This window comes from Schistocerca piceifrons, chromosome 2 (assembly GCF_021461385.2).
Source record: "Schistocerca piceifrons isolate TAMUIC-IGC-003096 chromosome 2, iqSchPice1.1, whole genome shotgun sequence".
NCBI classification, from domain to species: Eukaryota; Metazoa; Arthropoda; class Insecta; order Orthoptera; family Acrididae; genus Schistocerca; species Schistocerca piceifrons.
In genome coordinates, this window is record NC_060139.1 from 141964246 (window position 1) to 141990726 (window position 26481).

General features: G+C 44.4%; 1 protein-coding gene across 1 annotated transcript in view; it reads left to right on the forward strand.

The window, feature by feature from the left end:
• The first annotated feature begins 23609 nt into the window (after positions 1-23609).
• Positions 23610-26481, forward strand: part of LOC124775198 — a 159442-nt gene continuing 156570 nt past the window's right edge. The window contains exon 1 of the mRNA XM_047250037.1: positions 23610-23730. Within this exon, the coding sequence (XP_047105993.1) occupies positions 23610-23730 (121 nt within the window). The remainder of the gene's footprint in view (positions 23731-26481) is intronic.

Below are 26481 nucleotides of genomic sequence, written 5' to 3' on the forward strand. Positions count from 1 at the left end.
TCTATAACTACAGGCTGTTGGGCTGAAGGACAAGTGGAATACCTAGAAAGCGATCGTGAAGGCGAGAGCTGGAATGGGTTGTGTGTTGTAAATGATCTGCACTTGAAAGATAAAGAACAGGAGTAGGAATAGAGTAATTAATCAAATAGAGTAGCATTCGTCATGGCGGTGAAGAGTAAGACAACGTTAATACAGTATTAGCTGATTCTATGAGCGTTCATTGAGAAATTCCAGAACTACTTCTGTTTATATTAGTATAGACAATAACGCAGATATAGTACTAGAGATCGAAAGGCAACTGAAACCAGACGCCAGTAACAATGACATTCTAAATTGCGATTGAAATGCATTTCATGATGATGCACAGTGCAACAAAGTTGTGGGAGCCTTTTTCGAAACCCCGCAATCGTCTGCCATTGCAATGCGTATGTTTGGAATTCGGACTTGAAGGTGACTCCAGTCTTCCTCTGTAATGGTGCAGAAGTGTGGCGCCATGCGACAGCACCCTTGGTGACGCTCCAAGCAGCAAGCTGTCGACACATACGAAAAGAAGGCCACAGCTCAGCATCTGAGTTGTAAGGTGGGTTAATGACGCCACAATGGTATCAAATTTCACCACATTTCTGCCCAGAGCCGTGGTGGACGTGCCACACGATGAGAAGGATTTCGTCACATGCTCCTAATACCCACATTTCCTCTCTTCTTCTAACGTCTCTACGATGGATGGTAGAACCGCACCATCCAGCGTTGAAATCAATCCGTTATATTAAGGATGGCCGGGGAAAACATTTCACACACATCGCAGTTCAGAAACACGAAAAGGCCTCATAGGGTGGCATAATGGGCGTCAACGACACCACCCCTTTCCCAGAGCCACTAATTACAACACAATTCGCTGCTGAATACCACGGTTCGCAGTGCGATGGGTAACAGGAAGATTTTATTCACAACCTCTGACACTGCTGACACCCTCGAACGTTTTAACCCTTGTGTAAGGACAAGTGAAGCTGCATCACATTGTGCGTGATCGCACCTCTTTGGAGTGCATCGTGACTGCGATTTTCGCTCTCATATTCAGGCTGGATTTACTAGGGACCGTTCAGCCCCTTTAGACAGAAATATAACGTGGTCGGAAGCCATGGGGTACTTACGCTTTTTCAACCGCACTCTTTTCCGCCATCACGTGATTTGATCACACGCGGGTGCAACATTAACACAAGCGTGAATAAGACGATAAAGTGTCTCCCTAAGAACACTAAATTCGGCAATACGCAGGGTGCCACCCTAGTAACTTTGTTTCGCGTAGTACAAATGTACTTGTTAGAAACTCTGACTGATCCACACTGGCGTCTGTTCTAGCACCTGAAGGGAGGCAAACATCATCTAAGAGATGGCGAAGGGGTTGCGTAACCGCCACATGCGAGACAATCCGCCAGGCTGATTTCGTATCGAAATTTCTGGATGTGTATTTCTACGTTCTGTCTCATCACAAAAGGGGAAAAATTTATCCTGAGGTTTGATATGACGTCATTTCGAATACAACTTGAGTGTTTCCAATACTTTTTTCCCCTATCATCATCAAAAATAAAAAGGAATACTTTATGCTGCGGCTGGCACCGTTTTCCGTTTATATGGGCTTCATCGCAGCATCTGCCACCATTCAGAGAGGGCTAAAGTGACACGTGCCCGGGAGTTCATTTGGGCGGTCCGCTGTAGCTCCAGTCCGCCGAGGGGCCAGTGACTTCAGGTGACGTGAGGGGAAGGCGCCTTATTAGAAAATGCCGCTCCCGCTTCCCTACAAGCGTCATGCACCCGTTTTCGCTTCGTTTCGCACATACAAAGTCCGTCACCACGTCCTAATAAGTGTGTGTCCGTGGTATCTGTTAAAATTGTTGCTGTTTGTTCTAACGATGGCGACTGAACTCCCGGTACTTGGCCACTTCTAGTAAATGTAGCATCTGCTGGTGGTAGTCTTAAAAATTCAGGACCAGGGAGGCAATTCCTTTGTCGGCTGCCAAGCGAATCAACTCCCCGTTCTCATTTATTTTGAATAAGCACGTCCTTCTTGTTGGCTACTGTTACAGTTCAGTGGCTTAGCTTCACTTCCACTCATATCCATCGCCAGGAAGAAAGGGATGTCACTAAAGGGCTATGGTTTACTAGAAGAACTGGTGAAGAAATTAGTGCCTCATGCCACTAGACGTCTCTGGTTTCATGAACTGCTGATTATACGCAATGGAAAGTGTACCTGATTGACCTATAGTTAGTGTAACAAGTTCACCCAACTACAGGCTATCAAAACATCTGGCAGGTTATTAGCATCCAAATTGGGACATCGTTTGCACCATACTGTGAACTCACAGAAATTTGATGACATACTCAGGAAAATGAAAATAGGCTGAAACGATGTTACTCTGGAAACTGTGTCACTTTTTTATGAGGGTGCCCAGTGAGACTGTCTCTTTTGGCCCAACACCTCTCACATAGAATCTTAAAGTTGTACCACGACGAATATTATGGCACAGCGGTGGCATAATCTCTGTCTCTGGCAGTTGCATATTTCTTCATGGAGAACTTTGCGAACATTGCTCTGAGCCTGGTGACTTTGCGTCCGTCTTGATTTCTACAACATCTTCCTGACGTGCTTCACTTTGAAAATGCACTGCAGCAGATAGTCGATCACATGAAACTTTACTTTCGAGATGGAGAACGATGGTAACCTAACATTCTTGGATGTTTTAGTTGAGCAGCAGGCTGAAAACCAGCTTGGTCATTCAGTGTACAGGAAGTCAACGCATACTGATTGATACTTGAACACCAGTTGTTTTCAAATCGATCATGAAGACGTTAGCACACAGAGCAAAGATTACTCCAGATAAAGATTATCTACAGTCTGAACTGAATAATTTGAGAACTGTGTCCAGAAAGAATGGTGACAGTAAGGGAGATATTGCCAACACTTTCAGGTACCACCGACTAAGGACGCCTTGTGAATCTGCAGGAAAGGCCATGCTGACTGTTTTTCTGTGATACTGTGAGGTAACGATGAGCAAGTTTGCACATGAGGTGGAGAGACATGGACTGAGACCATTGTTCCGGCCCGTCCCCGAGATACGAGACATTGTGCGCCCTGTTAGAAACTACATAGCCCTTCGTGCCCCCGAAAGAAACCAAAGACGGATTCTTGAAGTTTGTAGGGAGGTGGGAATGGCAGTTTCAAATGTGTCGCCGTCCACTCGTGCCTTCTGGTCTCGGAAGCGGACTGGAGCTGCTCCGAGCTCTACAATTCTCCTAATGCGCACGCGTCACCTCGGCCAGTGATTCGTGGGAAATAATGCAATAAGTGGAAAACCGTGCCAGTCCCTGATGTCTGTGGTCTTTTACTACTGTCGACGATGGCGGAGATAGTCACTGAAAGCTTGAGTGCTATATTCGAAATGATCCGGCTTCCAAACAAAGAAGATTTTGTGATTCTTGAGTTCCTCCCGGCGTATTTGATAATCAAAATATCCACGGGTGTGCTGCCGGTCTATAGTGTCCAACGGGCACAATATTTCGGCGATCATACATGTCGCCATCATCAGGTGAACTGACGGACTGAGCTCCTGTGAACGTGCCGGCACGGAGATCCGTACGCTATGGCTGCTCAGAGGGAACTGGGTTCGGTCGCGGCGGCGGCCGATTTAAATACCCTCCGCCCGCGGCGCGCTCCCTCCGCAGTCCGCACCCCGTGCCACGGTCGCGCGGTGGAACAGATTGCGACGGCGTCTGAGATGACGTCGGTGTGATGGCTCTGTCCGCCGTGGTCGTCACAACTATACGTTTGCTCGATTTACTGTTGATCTACCAAATAGCTGGTTCCCAAGCCTTGCTAAGATTATAGCCACAGTCACCGTTTATGAGGTCGTCATTGGTGCGAATTTCGATGGCCTCTCTAACAACGCTGTCCCAGTATCTCGGCGTCTGTACCAGAATCCTCGTGCGGTCATACTCCATGGCGTGATTTTCCGACAAACAATGTTCAGCGACCGCCGACTTGCTCAGATACATCAGTCGAGTGTGACTCTGGTGTTCACGGCATCGATCCTCGACGGTCCGCATCGTCTGACCAATATACGACTTGCCACATTGACACGGAATCTGGTACACGCCGGCCTTCCTCAAACCGAGGTCATCTTAGGCGCTCCCCACCAGTGCACGAGTTTTATTTGGAGGACAAAACACAGTTCAGACCCGGTGTTTCTTCAGAATGCGGGCGATTTTCCTCGAGAGTGCGCCTGTGTATGGAATAAATGCAGTGCCTACCTCCTCCCTCGTTTCATCCATCTCAACAGGTTGTGCTGCAGTGGTTGGGCGGAGAGCACGTTGAATCTGCCACTCTGAGTTCCCATTTTTTCGAAATACAGTTCTCAGATGTTCCAGTTCCTGGGGTAGACTCTCTGCGTCGGAGATAGTGTGCGCCATATGTACTAGAGTTTTGAGTACCCCATTCCTCAGTGAAGGGTGGTGGCAGCTGTCTGCGTGCAAATACAGATCAGTGTGCGTTGTCTTCCGATACACGCCATGACCTAGGGTGCCGTCAGCCCTTCTCTTGACCAAGACGTCAAGGAAAGGTAATTTACCCTCCATTTCAGTCTCCATAGTGAATTTGATGTTGGGGTGTATGGAGTTTAGATGTGCAAGGAAGTCAAGGAGTTTATCCATACCATGTGGCCAAATGACGAACGTGTCGTCCACGTAATGGAAAAAGCAAGTAGGTTTCCATACAGAGGACGACAGGGTTCCTCCTCGAAGTTCTCCATGTACAAATTTGTTACCACCGCTGAGAGTGGGCTACCCATGGCGACTCCCTCCGTTTGTTCGTAGTATTCTCCATTAAAAAGAAAATACGTGGAAGTCAAGACATGCCTAAAAAGTTCAGTGGTCTTCTCGTCAAACTTCTGACTAATCAATTCTAGTGACTCTCGCAGGGGTATCCTCGTAAACAGGGAAACGACGTCAAAACTCACCATGACATCTGACTCATCCAACCTGAAGCTATCAAGGCGTTTAACAAAATCCACGGAATTACGGATGTGATGAGGGTATTTACCCACATAAGGACTTAATATTCCCGTCAGGTATTTGGCCAACAAATATGTAGGTGCCCTGATGTTGCTGGAAAGCTACTTGCTTTTTCCGTTACGTGGACGACACGTTCGTCATCTGGCCACATGGTATGGATAAACTCCTTGACTTCCTTACACATCTAAACTCCATACACCCCAACATCAAATTCACTATGGAGACTGAAATGGGGGGTAAATTACCTTTCCTTGACGTCTTGGTCAAGAGAAGGGCTGACGGCACCCTAGGTCATGGGGTGTATCGGAAGACAACGCACACTGATCTGTATTTGCACGCAGACAGCTGCCACCACCCTTCACAGAGGAATGGGGTACTTAAAACTCTAGTACATATGGCGCACACTATCTCCGACGCAGAGAGTCTACCCCAGGAACTGGAACATCTGAGAACTGTATTTCGAAAAAATGGGTACTCAGAGTGGCAGATTCAACGTGCTCTCCGCCCAACCACTGCAGCACAACCTGTTGAGATGGATGAAACGAGGGAGGAGGTAGGCACTGCATTTATTCCATACACAGGCGCACTCTCGAGGAAAATCGCCCGCATTCTGAAGAAACACCGGGTCTGAACTGTGTTTTGTCCTCCAAATAAAACTCGTGCACTGGTGGGGAGCGCCTAAGATGACCTCGGTTTGAGGAAGGCCGGCGTGTACCAGATTCCGTGTCAATGTGGCAAGTCGTATATTGGTCAGACGATGCGTACCGTCGAGGATCGACGCCGTGAACACCAGAGGCACACTCGACTGATGTATCTGAGCAAGTCGGCGGTCGCTGAACATTGTTTGTCGGAAAATCACGCCATGGAGTATGACCGCACGAGGATTCTGGTACAGACGCCGAGATACTGGGACAGCGTTGTTAGAGAGGCCATTGAAATTCGCACCAATGACGACCTCATAAACCGTGACTGTGGCTATAATCTTAGCAAGGCTTGGGAACCAGCGATTGGGTTGATCAAGAGTAAATCGAGCAAACGTATAGTTGTGACGACCACGGCGGACAGAGCCATCACACCGACGTCATCTCAGACGCCGTCGCAATCTGTTCCACCGCGCGACCGTGGCACGGGGTGCGGACTGCGGAGAGAGCGCGCCGCGGGCGGAGGGCATTTAAATCGGCCGCCGCCGGGACCGAACCCAGTTCCCTCTGAGCAGCCATAGCGTACGGATCTCCGTGCCGGCACGTTCACAGGAGCTCAGTCCGTCAGTTCACCTGATGATGGCGACATGTATGATCGCCGAAATATTGTGCCCGTTGGACACTATAGACCGGCAGCACACCCGTGGATATTTTGATTAAGGAAGATTTTGTTCAGCAATTTCAGTGCGAAGGTCTCCAAGGATACTGGCCAAGGGAGTTCAAGTCAGGACTAAGGTGAGGCCGCCAGACATTCAGCAACATTCTAGCTCACAAACCATGGCCTCACGCACGATACTTTGTGATCGGGTTTGTTGTCATGCTGATACAATAATCTTCTACAAACTGTTCCTCTACTGCACCCAGTACACATGCCTTAAAATTTAATCATATCTTTCATTGAACAATTCCTTAAGCTAAAGGGACCATACCTGAACCCAGTTTCTTAAAACCACCTCCTCTGTACATCACTGTTGCCACTGCATGTGATGTCAGGTACGTTCCATAGGAATTGGCCAAACTGAAACTCTTCCATCGGATTGCTACACAGCGTTGAGTAATATATCAGTGCAAAACACTCGTTTCCAGGTATCGTCCTTTAGCGTCACATTTTACACCGCCTGAAGGGTCCTTTATCACTGGCTATAGCAATATACGGATTGGGCTTTACTTTTTTACCATTGTAACTCACTGCATATAACACCCCATTCAATGTCATTGTGCTAGCTGGATTGCGGTTAGCACTTTGGGATTCATGAATTATTCCTTCTGCAGATTTCATACGTATTTTTATAACCATCCTCCGCAATGCTTGTTCCATAGAACTTGAAACTCTTTGGTCTCGATTTAGCTGCGATTGTTTCTTCAAGTTTCTATTGCACAATCACATTTTCAACTTGGGCCGTTTTAAAACGGTTGAAGAGTCCTTAATGGATTTCTTAAGTGGCATCCAGTGTCTCATTCTGGTGTTAATGCTTCTCTACTGACAAAATATTCTCCCATTTCTTTTGTTCGCCTCTCGTGAATCTGTTGATCAATTCCGCTTTACGTAGAAAAAAGTGATCAGATGTGTATAACAGTAAAACGATGAGTACCAATTGTCCAACCATTATGGCCTCCAAACGGAGGTTAGAGTGCAGGTCGAAATACTAAACTCCTTTGTGCAAAACTACTTCATTCAGAAATATTGCGTGGCAGTGTCCTCTTTAAATCGTAGCAAGTACGTCAGACATTCAGGTGTCGAATAACAATAGAAATTCAATAGAAATTAAACTGAAATTACTCAACAGAGGACACATTATAGGATCTGATGGGATATCTGTATGATTCTGCACAGAGTACGAAAAAGAACTTGCTCTTCTTCTAGCAGCAGTGTACTAAACGTAGCTGGAGGAGGTGTAGAATCCTAGTGATTGCGAAATACCTTCCACCTTGTTCATCAGTACCACTTTGCATTTATATAGGAAATAAAGGAAACCGAGAAAACAGAAGCGTGTTTTGTTACTGTTTCATTTTTTAAACGCGAAAGTCTCACAGACATGCACAGCCAGTTGCAGTGGCAAACACTACAAAAGAGACGTTGTGTATCAGCATGTGGTTTACCGTTAATATTATATTATCGTACTTTCCTACTAAAATATTCATTTCTTCTTTGGCTTCCCGTGGAAATACCATGAACGTAAAATTAGAAAGATTCTAGCTTATAGAGAGGTTTTCCAACTATCAAAGCATGTGTGGTGGATCCTTGTCGGGTTGTTTAAGTATGTTTGTCTCTTAAGGTATTTCTTTAAAATAAAATAATCTGAAACCCTTGATGTATATTATCTGTGGTCGTGAGAGATTGTTAGGCCCTTAAGCAGTGAAGGTCGCCCAGAAAGATGACGTTTTGTCGGAACTAAGCCCAAAAATTATCAGGAGAGAGCAGAGGGGGAGCACGTCATACGTATCTATCTGGAGACCAGAGAGAGCGTCCTACCTTTAACCGAGTCCTGCGGTCAACAGATAATTTCTTTCCCACACCCCTTATTGGCTGTCGAAAAAGTTGTGCTTCTTGGTCAGTGCATTTTATCAAAACAAACATTCTTCGAGAGGAGGGATCCAGCTAGGCTCGTAGGTCAAAATGAAGTGTAGTCAGACATCGCACACTAAAATTTAAGTAGAAAAATCTTAGAAATGATACCTAAAATTCGCAAATCACCTCTTCCTCCTGACGCCCCCACCCCCCCCCCCCCTCCTCCTCCAATTTTGGATAGGCGATTCTCCCTTTCAGGCTCACATATATTTATGGTAGGATGGCATGTCATTGCCCCTTTTTACTTGTCCAGCAGGTGCCCTAGAGTCATACTGTGACACTATTTCCTAGTGGTTTTAAGTTTCCTACCTAGGCCTTCATCTTTATTGGTGTCAATACCCAAGGGTAATTTGTTGTAATTAAAAATTGGAGCGCTTCCTCATCCGTTTAAAGCCTAAAAGGTGTCTTCCCCAAAGATTCGACTGTGACAAAATGTAAATTAGATTATATTTATTTTATTTTACTATTTTATTACAACTACTACTTCATATCTAAATATTTATCTATTGAGTAGAAAAGGAGTTGTCATTTAGGAAACATTTTAGTGTGTTTTTAAATGTTGGTCTGTCCGACTTTTGATGCTGTTAGGTAGATGATGAAACACTTTTATGGCATCTTAATTCATCTCTTTCTTTGTAAAAGTCATACTTAATCCGGAATCTTGATAATCCTTTCTTGTAGTATGCTGGCTATGCACTTAGCTGTTCTTTTTAAACTGGAGTGTATTAATAATAAATTTCATAAGTGAATATATGTATATTGAAGGTGCTGTGAATATTCCTAGTTCCTTGAATAAATGTCTGAATTTTTTGCAGTAATTCTAATAGCACAAGTATCTGATCTCACATGTTTCAGCTGTTCATCAATACGTTTCTTCCAATTCAATTTCTCAGCAATCCACACACTCATAAAAGTTGAATATTCTACCTTAGTAACTTCTGTTCAAAGTTTCTATTTCTCAATGGTGTTATGCCATTTACTGTATGTAACGGTATACACAGTGTTTTCTTTTTTTTTCAAAATTTAGTGAGATTCCATTAGCAGGGAAGCATTTAATAACTTTCTAAAATATATTATTTACAATTTCATCACTTAATTCTTGTCTGTTGGGTGTGATTATCAGCAAAGAGTATTAGCTAGGTAGCTTCCTTATAGTAGAGTGAGAAGTCATTAATATGTATGAAGAGCAATGTGGGACCAAAGACTGAACCCTGTAGAACACTGCCTCGATATGTCTCCAGTTAGAGGAATCCGCAGAATTTTTCAAACTATCTGTAGTGTTAATTTCAACATTCGGCGTTCTTCCAATTAAATATAAAGTAAACTGTTTGTGGGCTATCCCTCTCATAGCACAATAATTAAGCTTATCTGGAAGAATTTCATGATTCACAAAGTTAAAAGCCATTGAGAGGTCACAGAAAATCCCTGTGGGTGATGTTAAGTTTTTCAGTGCATTTAATATTTGATCAGTGGAAGCACAGAAATAGCATTTTCTCTTCAAAACCTTTGTAAAATTCAAACTGACATTTTGTTAACACTTCATTTTTACAAATATATAATGCTACTTTTGAATACTTTACTTTTTCAAGGCTTTTAGGTAAAGCTGTCAGAAGTGAGATTGGGCAGTAGTTGTTAGCATCAGACCTAAGTCCTTTTTATGCAATGTTTTAATGATAGCATATGTTAATCTGTCTAGAAATGCCTTGTTTTAGTAAGCTAGTACATATGTGATTAGGAATCCTATTAATCGGTTGGGAACAATCTTTTAGTGCTGTGGTGAAAATACCATGAGTTCAATGTGAGCTTTTCCTTTTGGATTAATTTATTATTTTCCTAATTTCGGTAGGAGAGATAGGTTGAATTTCTGTATTATCAGTGTGCATAGGTATTGCCACACCCATATATAGCCTAGCATTTGCTAATGAACAGCTGCATCTTATTTTCTCTGCAACACTTTAAAATGGTTATTGAAAGTGTTTTCGATTTTTAACTTTTTGTTAACAAATTTTTTAATACGTTTGATAGAAATACAGTCTTCCTGTGCACTCAGTCGCCTTGTTTCCCTTTCAACAATAAGCCAAATTGTTTTAATTTGATTAACAAACATGATGCACATACTTCAGGACTTCTGAATAACGTTTCTTATCACAGTACAGTAGTTTTTATAATGTTAGACTGTTTCTGGATCAATGCTCCTTCTAGCTATATTTCCCTTTTCTGTTTACAGGATGTCTTTATCCCTTTAGTGAGCCGTGGCTTTTCTTGTAACAGTTATGTTTCACTGTTTTTGTAGTGAAACTATTTTCAAATACACTTATGAAATAGGCTAAATTTTAAAATAGCATTCGGTTTCCTGTACACCTCATCCCAGTCTAATTGTTGCAGGCTTACCGAAAATTTGCTATTGTTAAATCACTAATTGAATGCACTGTTTTGGAGAACAGCTTTGTATAGCTATATTGAGCTGTGTCATATACCTTAATCAGCTTTCCATAGCGGTCAGAAAGCCCATTCTAAACAGGAAAAGTTTTTAATTAATCAAATTTATCTTGGTCTATAAAAATATTATCTATCAGTGTGTTGCTTTCCTGTACTACTCGAGTAGGAAAATCAATAACTAATGTCAAATTGAAAGACGAGGTACTACTTCAAAGTCACTTTTTCATGATACCTACATGGATATCCCAACAAATAATAATTCACTTTCCTCTGTCTGACAGATAGCACAACAAACAATCCACGTTCTTGAGAAATAAGTGAAAATTTCTCATTTGGGACCCATACACAGCCAGAGCTATAAATGTACCATTATTTAATTTAAGCTCAAAGGCTCATGTTTTTTGTGTGTGGCTCCGCAGAAAATCTTTTTGTTTCTAAATTTTTCACATTGTGATAAATTTTTGCATGTATGGTAACACCTCCGCACTGCATAGTGTCTCTACTTACATGTATTGAAAACTTATACCCATCTACATTTACCTTTCCCACATCTGCATATGGCATGCACTTAGACCATGTAATAAGAAAGATTCTTAGTGATGGCTTCTTGTACTCTCTTCAGCTTTCCACTTGTGCTGGAATGGAAAGATGTTATATTCCATTTTTTTACGTGCTATAGTTCACGAACTTGAAAGAATAATGAAGACATGAACTTTGTCCATTAATCAGAACGTATTGCAGCAGGACTTGCAAATAGGAGAGCGAAATATGTAGCAAAAGCTTTTGCCTGTTTTTCTGCTGTCATGTCAGCAATCGGAAGGAAGATCAGGCAGGGTGAAAAGTGATCAATGATCGGTAACATATACATATGTCCAATCTGTGTTTCTGGAAATGGTCCTAGTATGTTGAAAACCACTATTGCAGGAAGTCTTTGCAATTGATTTTAAGGCTTCGTCTTTTGTGCTCACTGTGTGCACAGATATAATCTCGGTACTGTGCTTTGAGCTTTCCATCACTTTTTACCCAGTACTTGAGTGTTTTTTGCCTGTTTTGTACTATGACTAACTTTAATACTGTCATGACACTATACAATAATAAGTCGATGAAGTGCTTTTAGTATAATTAATCAGTTCCCTTGTGGATTTATGCCCTTTAAAATACCATCTCTTGACAAAATTTATGGTAGGGTGGCGAACGTCTTGTATCCTACGTCCTTCTCCTGCAAATTTTCGAGGATTGTCATGAGATGCAGGAGTGCATTCACTTCTGTCATATCAACGGATGCCTCAGATAACTAATTCTAGAAGTGACAGTAGAACTGTATTGCCAGTCACTACTGTGAAACGTCTGCTGTAAATAATGTATAGTACTTGTATTAATTTATGCTGAAAACCAGTGCCACGATTCTCGGTAGCACTTTAACTAAATTCTGCTTCATTAAGCTGTTCAGACTCATAACCAGTTGGTTTCTCGACACGATCTTGTTTCTAACTTAGAAGACAGCTAATGGTATAATCACTAACATCACATGACAGAAAGAAATATTTTTGAACCCAGAGGAACCAATAGAGGAGATTTAGTCAAAACATCGTTAAATCGTTGCGTCAGCACATCACATTCACCAATCATTTAAAAAGGCACTGAATTTTTCGGTAACTTACAGTCTTTCGTGACATAATCTTGCATGAATCTGTGATAATAATTGGCAAGATCGAGAACTGATTGTAGTTCTTTTACATTTATTGCTGCGGGAAAATTATCAACGGCTTCAGAGGGATGTGGATCTGGTTTAATGACAACAGAGCTTATAATGTGCCCCAGATATGGCACCTGAGAATTCGCACAAGAGCACCTCTCTAATTTCGGACTCAAAATAGCAAGTTGTAGATGTGACAGTACGCTTCTCAACTGATCACCTTGTCCCTCGATTGCCTGCGGAAAGTTAGTGATATTCTCATATCATACTAGTCGCTTGGTGGGTGTCAGTCCCCACAGTAATAAATCTGCAAACAGCTAAAATGAAGTGGGTGCAATTCTTAATAAGAGTCATTTAGAGGAATTCGTATAGCGCAAATGGGATAGTAAACGCAGTATTGGGTCCGTCCTCAGGAGCTATTGATATATTCTGATATGCTTACCTCGTAACTTGCTTCGTAAGACATTTGTAATCTCCCAAATGGCCTATTAATCTCTCAACGTGAGGCAGCAAATATGTATCCAATGTGGTTGTACAAGATACCACTCACATTTTCACACAAAGATGGAAATTTTGTTCTCCAAAGACGCTATTTTTAGGTGATTGTGAGAATGGACAGTGCCCGTGGGCTAGAGGAATGATTAATTATTTACATGTGTAGCTGCAGCTGAATGCACTCGTCCATGACTGATTTGAAATAATAGGGAATGTGATTTGGCTTCTGAGGCATTCCCAGGCACAACTTTAACCTGCATCTGTTGCTAGTAGATACTGTCTTTCCTAGGAGAGCCACATGAATCCCTCATATAATGGATGCACTATTTTTACGTCCAGCTCTGACAGACGCATTAACTACTCTCTCAATTGGCTCATTGTAGCGAGTGTGACTGTGCGATCTTCCCAGATGGCAACACTTCTTTGTGGAAGGTTTTCTGTGTCCCCTAACACATTTTTGAGTCTTCAGAATTTTCTGAATGTCTCTTTCTTGTACGCTGACCAGTTCTGCTCCACACAGGATCATAAAGTTATACATTCCAAATCATATACGCAAAAAGAAACACACAACTCTCCATTAATGATTCATTGCTCATGTCTTTTGAAGCTATCTGGGACTTCGTTTATAGCGCGCAGATAGATCAGAAAGATACTTCTGGCCGACTCTTGGATTTTCGGTTGTTATCCAGAGAACTTTCCACATTCCACCATAAATAGTTGCAGTGGGACGTGCCTTTAATGCTAAGATCACTGGTTTAATGTGGAATTGAGAAATAGGCATTTTTCTTCGAGTTACTTGCACCTTTGCAGTGCCTTTTCCATCCAATCAACGCACTGAGTCACCTAATTGACAGTTTAGGAGTGAAAGTCCACGACTCTCTGACTGTGGCGTACGAAGTCATTGCCGATAATGACATCAGAGTTCTGTTCTCTTTTCCTTAGCACCTCAATATGAAATAAAATTGTCTTTTATTATCCTCTACTTCAGTAAAGTATAATCCCTATGGGCTAATAGTTCTATATCAAATCCAGTAAAGTGAGAGTGAGGTAGCATCAATACCTACTTCGCAATGAAACAGTAAAAAGGAGTAATAACCTGAGTGCTTGTCTCCGTTAAAACCTTGAGCGGCTTGCTTTTATTCTAGCCTCTCACAAACAAGTTTGTCACCTCAGATAATCCTTGATAGCTTATGGGATTACTAGATTTTATTGATAAACCGGAGTGGCAGCTACACCAGCTACTATCTGTATTAACCAATCCATTTCTTCTGTTACCTCTAGAACCTCACAAAGTTCTTCTCGACCTCGGTTTGCTTATTCTGTGAGTATTTACTGTCTGCGCTTAAATGGCTGATCTCTCTGCAGTGAGAACAGCAGAGGGCATGACGCATTTTGTTTTTGTGTCTGGGTTACTTACTAAAGTTACAATTTCTCTTCGCAGTGAATATATGACGTGGATCATTTTCGCAAAAAGCCGTTCTCAGGCTGTAGGCACAGCTTCTTGTCAGGACGCGAATGAAGTAATTTTTATTTCTATGGCCACATGCGGATTTAAATCCTTGTTAATGTCGTCCACAGTTCTCGCCTCTGCCTCTTCAAGAAGCACGTCATTTCTTCCCTTGTCCGGTCTCAGGACCTAAGTACGCAGGAGACAGCTCGTACACGGTCGGTAAAAAAGTTAAACCTTTCTTCACTCCACTGACAAAATATGGACAAACTAACACTCTTTTTGTCAAAGTATCGGCTAATACATTAAAATTTCTCTCATCGTGTAGTGAATCTACTGAATGTACGCCGAATCTTGGGTGTCCATTTACTTAATTTGTGCAATATACTAGAGGAACCTGTAAGGCCAAGGAAATTTTGCCACTAATGAACACGTTTCACACAAATGTGAAGATATTTTCAGATTTCTTCTTCATTAGTGGAGGTATGAAATTAACACCAGAAAACTTCATCACACAGTACTGCAACTCTTTCGACGTGTCTAATAGGGTCATTAAGCACTGCCTGTACGGTTAAGTCTATTTAGCGATGAGACTGTGATGCTCCCGCAGCGCCATTTTCGTAATAGCTAGTTCCGTTATATTATAAAGCAACACCTCAAAGGTCCTTTGCTTCCAGTGGTGAGGTCAAGTCTCTATGTGGAATATATAATTTATTTTATTATCTTCTAATTTTTCGTTTCTTACACTGAACATAAGCCGAAATAATGTTCAATATTTTGCATTTATAAATATTTTTATAAAATTCTAGGAAAGGAAAATGCAAAGGATAATTTGGGTTTTGAAATAAATTTCCAAGAAAATATTGTCATTATAGATCACAGAACGTCTTACTTATCTAGTTTCATTTTGACCTTCGAACAGCCATTAGGAGCTGTATGCGAACAGTGGGTACCTCGTGCAGCTAAAATCAGCTCAACGAGAGAGAAAAAATATATCTCGAGGGGACTGCATCAATCTACGTTCCAGGTTTCATCACCAGCTATCCTCGACAATATTTGGCGAAATGATGCATTACGCATGGTTTGTTGTCAAACAGTGTGAAGAGGGGTCTTTTGTGAATGTGAACCATGTTGGTTTCTCTGTAGAAACTTTAAAACAACATATTATTGTAAAAATGCAATGCTTGTAACGTATACAAGATGTTGAGGCAGTTACATCTCCTTTTACTTTTACAATGAATGTAACCTCAGCACATGCAAATTATCAACCATAAAATAATAAATTTATTTATAATCCCAAATTTTCCATTGGCTTTATTTTTCATTTCTTTGGTTAAAACATTAATAAATACAGTGCACTGAGCATCAACTCAGTTTAACTGTAGTGTAAGTAACATAAAAATTTAAAATAAAATGTTGTTTCTGGATAGGCACTCAACCTCACATCCATCGGATTATCTTTTGTACTCTTTCTGCTGTGCCACCTGTTGCTTGGCATCTAAACTAAAGCTTCCCCCCACCCTCCCCTCCACACAGAGTGGGACACTGACCAGCTTTTGTTTGGGTACCGTGCGACTATGTGGCAGATCTAACTGCACCTAGTCCTGTGGCAGCTTTCGCCATGGCAAAACAGAAGGAAAAAGGATTAGGTGTCGGGTGGCAGATAGCAGCCAGTGGCAGATAGCAGCCGGGGCCAGCAGGTAGTGGTGCGCTGCTGGAGTTAACGCACCCAGACCACAGATGCGACCACTGTAAAGCCGACCACACAAAGGCAAATATGTCGAGGCAAACCCAATCAGCAGGGGATTGGCCGATTGGTTGGCCTGTGAATGGGTGGCTTAACATAAATGGCTGCAATGAATTGTACTCAAACATCTCAAAAGAAAATTTGAGTGGAAAATATTTAAGAGATATCAATAAAAAGTCGCTACACCCCGAGGTCCGTTATGTGAGTTGAATAAATCGTTCTTTTGGGAACTTCTCAACTGGAATGGGAAAGAGAAGTTACAATGGTACACAAAATACCCTCTGACACATACCATAATGTGGTTTGCCGAGTACATATGCAGATGTAGAAGGTCTAGCACAGATAAACGTATTACAATCACAAAATGCAGCTTGTTCGTGCACGTACATCCAATCTGCAAAATAATTATTGGACTGAGAATTTCATATGCTAGTAAAGTTAACATTACTGAGCCCATGCAACTACGATTTGTGAAATTTCTGTCTACATAAAGGTCTGTTGACAAGTACTTCAGCCATCACTACTATGTTTAAACAACAGGAAGTACCCATTTTTCTAGTAAGCCCGTGGAAAAGTAATCAGTGTTGCCATGTCCACTTTCAATTATTTTATATGAACTAGCAAATGGTCTTTTATGTGAAACAAAGTGTCTTTACCGAGGCTTATTTACCTGCTGAAAATTTAGAGATGGTTAAATAACTTTTAATAACTGTTTATAAAATTGTACAATGTTTTTGTAATGCTTGTCTACCTGAATAATGGAAACCATCCTCCAAAAATCCTATTACATTACGGTGAATAATCGGATATTCTGACTTGCCATATAATTCCCACATATAACAGTAGCTTTAAGCAAGGTGTCAAAAGTGGGAACCAAAGCATAAATTTGAATTCATAAACTGAGGTCAGACTCAGCACTTGTAAAAGGTTGATATTAAAAGAAAACAGGAAACGATAAACATATGCCACAGCCGAAAGTATGAACCGAGATTTTAGTGACTGGGATTGGAGAGCTGGGTTCCATTAACTGACGAGGTTGAAGTGAAGGATACGGTAGAGAGTCTGTCGTCACTGCGGAACAATCAGGTTGGAAGCCGATGACGGATGCCACCGATCACCCAGTAACAGCCACTGACACTCCCTGTAACTAACAAGGGGTGGCCATGACGTTCGGATCACGGATGTATTTCAAACATCATACACGTTTAGTAGTCCGTTAGGACAACATAATGTGCAAGTAATAAGGCGCGCTAGTGATACCAATTTCTAGATCATCGCAAGAGCAGTAGTGTCGTGCGTTGCGACTTTGAGCACGAGCTTGCGGCGGTCATGCAGTTAACTTGCAAGCTCTGTACTTCAGTGGATCGATGGATTAAGTCCTGGTTATCTTTTTTCGTAATTTATATTCTTTTCAACACAAGCTATATGAAAGGTAATGTGATGAAAAGATCAGTGTATTTGCATGAACTTTCATTTAATTTCCAATGTTATTTCGCTGTTTACCAATTTCTATTACTACAACAACTATTATGCAACTTTTATTTCTATAGGCGAGTTAAAAGCCTTACCATACGCCTTCCAAGTTATTCATATTTGATTACTAACAAACGACGAAGTGCGTCTAGTGAAAAGGTTATTAAAATACATTCAACCGTACATCGCGAATTTTCGGCACCGACACTTACGAAAATGTCCTACGCATGGTCGTCATACAAATTGTCGGAAGAATGACAAATTTTACAAAATGTAAACGAGTTTTGGTTTTCTTTAGAAACTCTGAGGTTTCCTTGTTCATACGGGATAATTGTGTTCATACCATGTAGTAGGTGCCGTTTTATTTTATTTTTCCCGTGTCTTTATGAAAAATATCATTCAGCATCTTGTAATGTCGAAAGCACATCCGATGATTAATCGTTCAATACCCTGATATTCTCGCATATTGTAACTCATGGTTTTAATGAATGAAGTTCCCTCGTCCTTGAAACCTGAGTGTGCAGATCAAAGCGTCCACTTACAAAACAGTTATCTTCAGGTACAAGGGATTTCAGATATCACAACAGGAATACATATTCAATAAAACTTCGTGCATTTTGACGTCTAATTGTCGATAATTATGAACATAATGTTTGTTACAATTACAAAAGTTGGCAAATAATCAAACGAAATCAGAAATTCAATAAAAGTTGTGCAGATACACGTGTCTTTTCATAAAATAATACCTTTCAAATCAAATGTCTATAAAATAGTATCATTAATATTCAAAAAAACTATAAATTTAAAAAAAATTTCTGGAACTCGATCCAACGATGCACCGATTAAGGGGTGTGAATACTAACCCCATGACGTCCGCCGTCTTGTAGTCAGTGTCGCAAAGCACCGACATATCACTAACACATAAAAATTCTCTTGCCGTTTTCTCTAAATTGCGATTTAGTACTTGCATTTTGTGTTGTCCTAATGGACTACTAAGGATGTAGGAAATCTGAAGTAAATCCGTGATCCGAACGTCGTGGACCTCACAATGTGAAGTCGGTATAAGAACGAAGCCAATGTAAAATTTGAAATTTTCCCGGTGAATCACCGTTCAAAAAGATTTCGGGCTGCCAGCTGGTCGTCGTAAACTTCATTGCATGATATTTCGGCTTGAAAACTGCCAGCCATCTTCAGGTGAGCCAAATGAGGACTGACGAAGACTTTTTTTTTCTTTATTGTATTTAAATTCCCATTGGGGCAGGCTGGCAGCAGCATATGCACTGCTCTTCAGCCAAAAGACGTAGAACAAACAATAGAAGCCAGTGAAAAATATACAAAGGAGAGAATATGGTGAACATAGATACAGAAAATAGGGAACATCATGGAAGGCAGTAGACAAAAAAAGGGGCGACTGTAAAATGGAGACAAAAAAGTTCAAAAAAGTAGCGCACTAAACATAACACTGACGTGGCACACTGACGATGATCAAAACTGAGGATCTGCCAGGTGCAAGGAGATGAGCGAGACTGGAAGAAGGGAGGCAGGGTAGAGAGGGGGGAGATGGGCGGGGGGCGCGCTCTAGAGGGCCAGGTAGGGAGGGATGTGGGAAGGAAACAGGCCAGTATGGAGTGAAGGGTCTCAGTGGGGGGGGGGAGGTGGAAAATCCGCTCTGGGAGAAGGAGGGGAGAGGTAAAAGGTGACCCTAGGAAGGGGGGGAGGAACAAGGTCAGGTTATAGTTGGAAGGAAGGGTGGATGTCACGGTGAAGTTCATCATCCTGGAGGGGGAGGCGCTGGAAATCGCCCTGATGAAGGAGATGGAGGGTGTGGAGGTGGAGAGAGGGAGGGATACAGCGATAGAAGCGTGGCAATGGGCGGCGGGTGGAGAGGAAGGAGGAAACCAGAGGGTGGGGGGATCAAGCCTGCGGACATTGTAAAGGATGGAGTGATGTTGGAGGAACAGGAGGAGGTGGGGGAAGGGGATCAGTTCAAACAGGAGCCCTGTGGGGGAAGGAAGGCGGATATGGAAGGCAAGACAGAGAGCATGGCATTCAAGAATTTGGAGGGCCTAGTAAAAGCGGGTGGGGGCGGAGATCCAGGCAACACTCTCATAACAGAGGATAGGACGGATGAGGGATTTGTAGGTGTGGAGGATGGTACAAGGATGCAATCCCCATGTCCGGCCACACGGGAGTTTCAGAAGGCAGAGGCGGGAATGGGCTTTCTGCTGGATGGTCTGGAGATGAGGGGTCCAGGTGTGGTGTCTGTTGAGGGTGAGGCCAAGGTATCTCAGGGTGGGGGTGAGCTGGATGGGACGACCATAAATGGTGAGGTAGAAATCATGGAGACGAAAAGAGCGAGTGGTGCTGCCTATGATGATTGCCTGGGTTTTGGAGGGGTTGAGACGGAGGAGCCCCTGGTTACACCAAGTGGTGAACTGGTTAAGGTGGGTTTGGAGGGTACGTTGGGACCGTTGAAGGGTAGGATAGAGAGCCAGGTAGGCGGTGTCATCACCATACTAGAGAAGATGGACTGGTGGGGGTGGCTTGGGCATATCAGCCGTATACAAGAGATAAAGGAGAGGGGAGAGGACAGAGCCCTGAGGGACGCCTGCAATGGGATAAAAAATACGGGAGTTGGTGTTGTGGAGGGTAACATAGGAATGACGGTGCGAGAGGAAGCAAGTGACCAGACAGACAAAATTAATAGGCAGGGCATAGGTTGGGAGTTTAAAGATGAGACCGGGATGCTATACATGGTCATAGGCATTTTGGAGGTCAAGGGAAACAAAAATGACGGAGCGATGGGAGTTGAGCTGGAGGGGCAGAAGGTGAACAACGTTAAGGAGTTGGTCTTCAGCAGAGCAGGAGGGTCGGCAGCCACACTGGGTAAGGGGGAGGAGGTGGTGTTGGAATGAGTAGGGTGCTGATGGATATGGTGGGAGGGGATGGATTCAAAGACCTTACTGAAGACGGAGGTGAGGCAGATGGGATGATTGGAAGAGGCGGCAGAAGGAATAAGAGGACGCGGGAAGTCTTCCACAGGTCAGTGTAGAAGCCAGTAGAGAGGATGACGTTATAGAGATGGGCGAGGACAGTCAGGAAGGAATAGGGGCTTTCTCAAAGGTGGCGGTAGGTGACAGAGTCGTGACCAGGTGCCGTGTTGCGTTTGGACCGAAGGGGAGTGTTTATGTCAGAGGGGCAACTGCCCCAAGTACTGGAGACTAGGAGCAAGTGGAGCGACCGAGGTATCGGCACATTCCATGACGGTCGGGAAAAGAGAATAATCAAAGTGGGGATCATCTAGAATGGAGAAGACCTCAGAAATTGGGAAGTGAAGTGATTGGCCTTACTGAGGTTGTCAGGAAGGGGGCGATCGTTATGGAGAAGGGGGTAGTGGGGAGCAGAAAAGGAACCAGTTCAAATGGTTCAAATGGCTCTGAGCACTATGGGACTTAACATCCATGGTCATCAGTCCCCTAGAACTTAGACCTACTTAAACCTAACTAACCTAAGGACAGCGCAGAATACCCAGTCATCACGAGGCAGAGAAAATCCCTGACCCCGACGGGAATCGAACCCGGGAACCTGGGCGTGGGAAGCAAGAACGCTACCACACGACCACGAGCTGCGGACAAGGGAACCAGTAAGGCAATGGAAGGCAGACCAGTAATTGGAGGAGTTGATAGGGAGGGCGGTGTTGAGTCGTGTGCAGGTCTGGCATCTGTCTGGGCGTTTCGTTGCTGTAATAAGATTCCGTATGTGTCACTGTATTTGCCGGTGGCGTTGGAGTGTATCCCTGTCACGAGTGCGCAAGAAGGATCGATAGAGGCGGCGGGATTCACAGAGGAGGAGGACAGCCTGAGGAGGGAGAGTGGTACAGTGTGAGTGGATGGTCTTTGTAGGAACATGGGCCTCCACGGCATCAGTAATTACCTTCTGAAGGAAGGACAAGGCGTGGATGATATCGTCAGGATGGCGATAGGTAAGAGGGTGGCTATCGACCTGGGTGGAGATGGAGTCCCGGTAAGCATCCCAGTTGGCACAGTGGTAGTCATGGACGACCTTGGCAGGGGGTGCAGGGTGCGGAGCCAGAGGGGGATGGTGAGCAGATGTTATGGTGAGAAGGACAGGGAGGTGATCGCTACCCATGGGGTCAAGGACGGCGATGGCGATACGCCCAAGGAGGTTGGCAGAGGCAATGACAACATCTGGGGAGGTGTCACTTTCGGGTCGGGTGTGCAGGGGAAGGGGAACAAGGTCACCTTGGATCATGGAGAGCAACTGATGCCACCGCATAAGGGTGGCAGGAGTACAGCTATGGATGTTGTGGTTGGCGGCAATCACATAGGTGGAGAAGGTGAAGTCAATGTGCGACGTGAAGTCACAAGGGAGAGGAGCAGTGGAGCGGACATAGATGGTGGCACAGGTAATGGTGAGGCAGGGGAAGAAGACGCTCTATGGGGTCACTGAGGAGAGGTTGTGGCTGGATGGGGATATGCTTAAGGTGGCCAATCGCGACTCCACCCTGCACATGAGGACCAGGAGTGTCAGTGCAGTGGAGGATATAGGGAGAGGTGTGGATAAAGTGGTGGGGCTGGAGGAAGGTTTTGTTCAAGAGGATGGTGTCGACCTGGTGGTGGGAGAGGGTGTGCATGAGTAGGTATTTGTTGGAGCAGAAGAGCGAATGTTCTGGAAGAGGATGCGATACTTGTGCTGCGCCATGGTGGGAAGGAGGGAGGGGAAGAGAAGGAAGGGAAGAGGCTTAAACTAGTGTGTCGAGGCAGGTGAAGGTGAAGTGGGCTTGGTTGTGTGAGTAAGTGGAGAAGGTGTTCAGGTGGAAAACGGAGCAAGCGGCAAGGGAAATTTGTTGGAAGGTGTGGGTGCACTGAAAAGGGTGAAAATTTTGGAGTACAATGGTATGGACCCAGATGATGTCCTCGGCCGTGGGGGGTGGATGGAGGGAATTGTTGGGATGTACAGGGGGATCAACAGGACGAACAGGGACTGTAAGCTCAGGGGTGGCTGGAGGGGATTTGGCTTTACACTTGTGGGAGTAGGTGGCATGGGGGCCATTGCAGGTATCACAGGAAGGAGGAGCAGTGAGGTTGGGGCAGTTCTTAAGAAAGTGGGAGGCCTTGGAATTGGGACGGGTGGGGGGGGGGGGTTGCTGTAGGGAGTAAGGTGGTCATTGTACATCAGGCACTGCTGACAACGGTAGGATTGCTGAGGGGATTTGGAGGATTCAACAGGGTGGTGACGGTGGTATATCAGGGCACCCTGGGTGAGGAGATGGTCGATGGAGCAGGTGGACTCAGAGAAGACCCGCATGAGGTAGGTGGGACCAGAGGCATTGTGGATACGGTAGGCAGAGCAGATTTCTAGGTCTGGGTTGTATTTAAGTTCCGCCAACACTTCATCCTCCGTGATCTGCGGACTGAGCTTGGTGATCAGGGCGATGTAGTTGAGGGGGTGACGGGGAGGCTGGGGCTGATGAGGAGTGGAACAGGAAAGGAAGGGTGTCAGAGAGGCGTGGGGGCCAAACATAACTCGCGGGAGTTTACGGAGGAGGTCTGTGTGAAAGGATGGGGATGGGGACTTGATAAGGACTGAGTCCCTGTGGGGAATGAGTTTGGAGATGAGAGCACTAGGTAAATACTTTCGTTTCTCCATGGTGAGGGTACGAGCATCGAGGAACTGAGGATCGGGAGTTGACAGGACAAAGGTATCGTGGGTGGGGGCTGTGGTATGGGTGGCTGGAGGAGGGGTGGTGTCCATGGAGACAACAGGAGGAGGGGGATGTGGTGTTGACTTTTGTGGGAAGTGGCGGGAGCAGAGTCGGTAATGACGTGCGTTTGGGGTTTTTGGGAGACTGGAGGCTGGGAGGATGAGAGAGGGACAGGGAGTAGAGGGAGGTGGTGGGTGCAGATCCCTCTTGCGTAGTGGAGGTGCTGCGTGAAGCAGCCGGTTTAATGGTGGCGATGGTGGCTTGGTGCGAAGTGATGCGTGTGGGAGAGGCAGTTGACAAAGTGATGGGGGTGGTTGAGAGAGAAGAAGCTGACCACCTGAGGGGTGGCATCAAAGGAGGCAACAGAGGCGCATGTGAGGGTGGGGGTAGTAGTGGGAGCTGTTGAGGGTGTGGAGGCTGGAGGAAGAGTGTAGAGGTGTGGGTATACAGCAGGGCAGCAGATAGGGGGATGGGTAAGTGGGGGAAGGGGAGGTAAGGTGTAAGGAGAAAGGCCATGGGCGGCGCTCCAGGAACTGACTGTCTTATTGACAGTATTGTCGCGCATGTGTTGCAGTCGTAGAGACAGAAAGGCCCCACACTGCCCAGCGACAGCGCCCTCGCTGGTGGAACTGCAATGCTCAGCTGCCCTCGGTATTGTCGCTGGCCGCAGCTATCGAAGACTTCTGTCCTCTTCGTCTCGAGCAAATTTCGGAGATGACGGGATTCCATGCGTTATTCAATTGGTAACCACTATCACGGTTCATTACATTTCCCGCAATTCGTATTTCCACGGATTCTTTGACGATGGAGTCCCAATAATTTGCTGCTGTGTCCAAACTCGAAGTTTCATCGCACTCCATTGAATGTCCATGGGAAATACACTGTTCCGCAACTACAGACTTACTGGGTTGCAGTAGACGAGTGCAACGTTGATGTTCTGTACTACGGTCTACCACTGAGCGCGTTTCTGTCCTATATGGGCCATACCACAGTGACGCGGTATTTTGTACATTCCCGCCTTCCGCAGTAACAAATCATCGTTCACCGATCCCAGCCAATCCTAAATCTTAGATGGCGGACGAAAAACCACTTTCACATGAAAATTATTAAGAATCCTCGCTATCTTGAAGGAGATATTTCCAACTAAGGGAAGAAAACCTAGGGACTTGGCTGGCGTAATCTCCTCTTTATCCGCTTTCCGGTTCCTGGCTGTAGTTGAGAAGGCCCTGTTAATTTGCCGGGTCGAGTATCCGTTGTCACTGAACACCGTCCAAAGGAACTTGCCCATTTTTCTAGTTTTTTTTCTTTTTGTGGAAACCTATTGCCTTTTCCTTTATAATGTGCCCAGATATCGTTCTTTCTTGGTGTAACCACTTCCACGATGCATTGTAAAGCTGTTCAAGTTTAGGCGTCTTCAATGTATCGCGATTCTTAAGAGCCATTCCACTATTTATCGTGACTGTACAGGGTAATCCAATGATAGTGACCAGGCCGAATATCTCACGAAATAAGCGTCAAACGAAAAAACTACAAAGAACGAAACTTGTCTAGCTTGAAGGGGGAAACCAGATGGCACTGTGGTTGGCCCGCTAGATGGCGCTGCCGTAGGTCAAACAGATATCAACTGCGGTTTTTTTTAAATAGGAACCCCCATTTCTATTACATATTCGTGTACTACGTAAAGAAATATGAATGTTTTAGTTGGACTACTTTTATCGCTTTGTGATAGATGGCGCTGTAACGGTCACAAACGTGTAAGTAGGTGGTATCACGTAACATTCCGCCAGTGCGGACGGTATTTGCTTCGTGATACATTACCCGTGTTAAAATGGACCGTTTACCAATTGCTGAAAAGGTCGATATCGTGTTGATGTTTGGCTATTGTGATCAAAATGCCCAACGGGCGTGTGATATGTATGCTCTTCGTTATCCTGGACGACATCATCCAAGTGTCCGGACGGTTCGCCAGATAGTTATGTTGTTTAAGGATACAGGAAGTGTTCAGCCACATGTGAATCGTCAGCCACGACCTGCAACAAATGATGATACCAAAGTAAGTGTTTTAGGTGCTGTCGCGGCTAATCCGCACATCGGTAGCAGACAAATTACGCTAGAATCGGGAATCTCAAAAACGTCGGTGTTGAGAATGCTACATCAACATCGATTGCACCGGTACCATATTTCTATGCACCAGGAATTGCATGGCGACGACATTGAACGTCTTGTACAGTTCTACCTCTGGGCAGAAGAGAATTTACGGAATGATGACAGATTTTTTTGCGCGCGTTCTATTTAGCGACGAAGCGTCATTCACCAACAGCGGTAACGTAAACCGGCATAATATGCACTATTGGGCAACGAAAAATCCACGATGGCTGCGACAAGTGGAACATCAGCGACCTTAGCAGGTCAATGTATTGTGCGGCATTGTGGGAGGAAGGACAATTGGCCCCATTTTATCGTCGGCAGTCTAAATGGTGCAATGTATTCTGATTTCCTGCGTAGTGTTCTACCGAAGTTACTACAAGGTGTTTCACTGCATGGCAGAATGGCGATGTATTTCCAACATGATGGATGTCCGGCACATAGTACGCGTTGAAGAGAATTTGAACAGCAAATTACATGAGAGGAGGATTGGTCGTCCAAGTACCATACTATGGCCCGCACGTTCACCGGATCTGACGTCCCCGAAATTCTTTCAATGGGGAAAGTTGAAGGATATTTGCTATCGTGATAAACCGAGAACGCCTGAAAACATGCGTCAGAGCATTGTCAGTGCATGTGCGAACATTACGGATGGCGAACTACTCGCTGTTGAGAGGAATCTCGTTACACACATTGCCAAATTCATTGCGGTTGACGGACGTCAGTTTGAGCATTTATTGCAAAATTGGTTCAAATGGCTCTGAGCACTATGCGACTTAACATCTGAGGTCATCAGTCCCCTAGAACTTAGAATTACTTAAAACTAACTAACCTAAGGACATCACACACATCCATGCCCGATGCAGGATTTGAACCTGCGACCGTAGCAGTCGCGCGGGTCCGGACTGAAGCGCCTAGAACCGCTCGGCCCCCACGGCCGGCTAGCATTTATTGCATTAATGTGGTATTTATAGGTAATC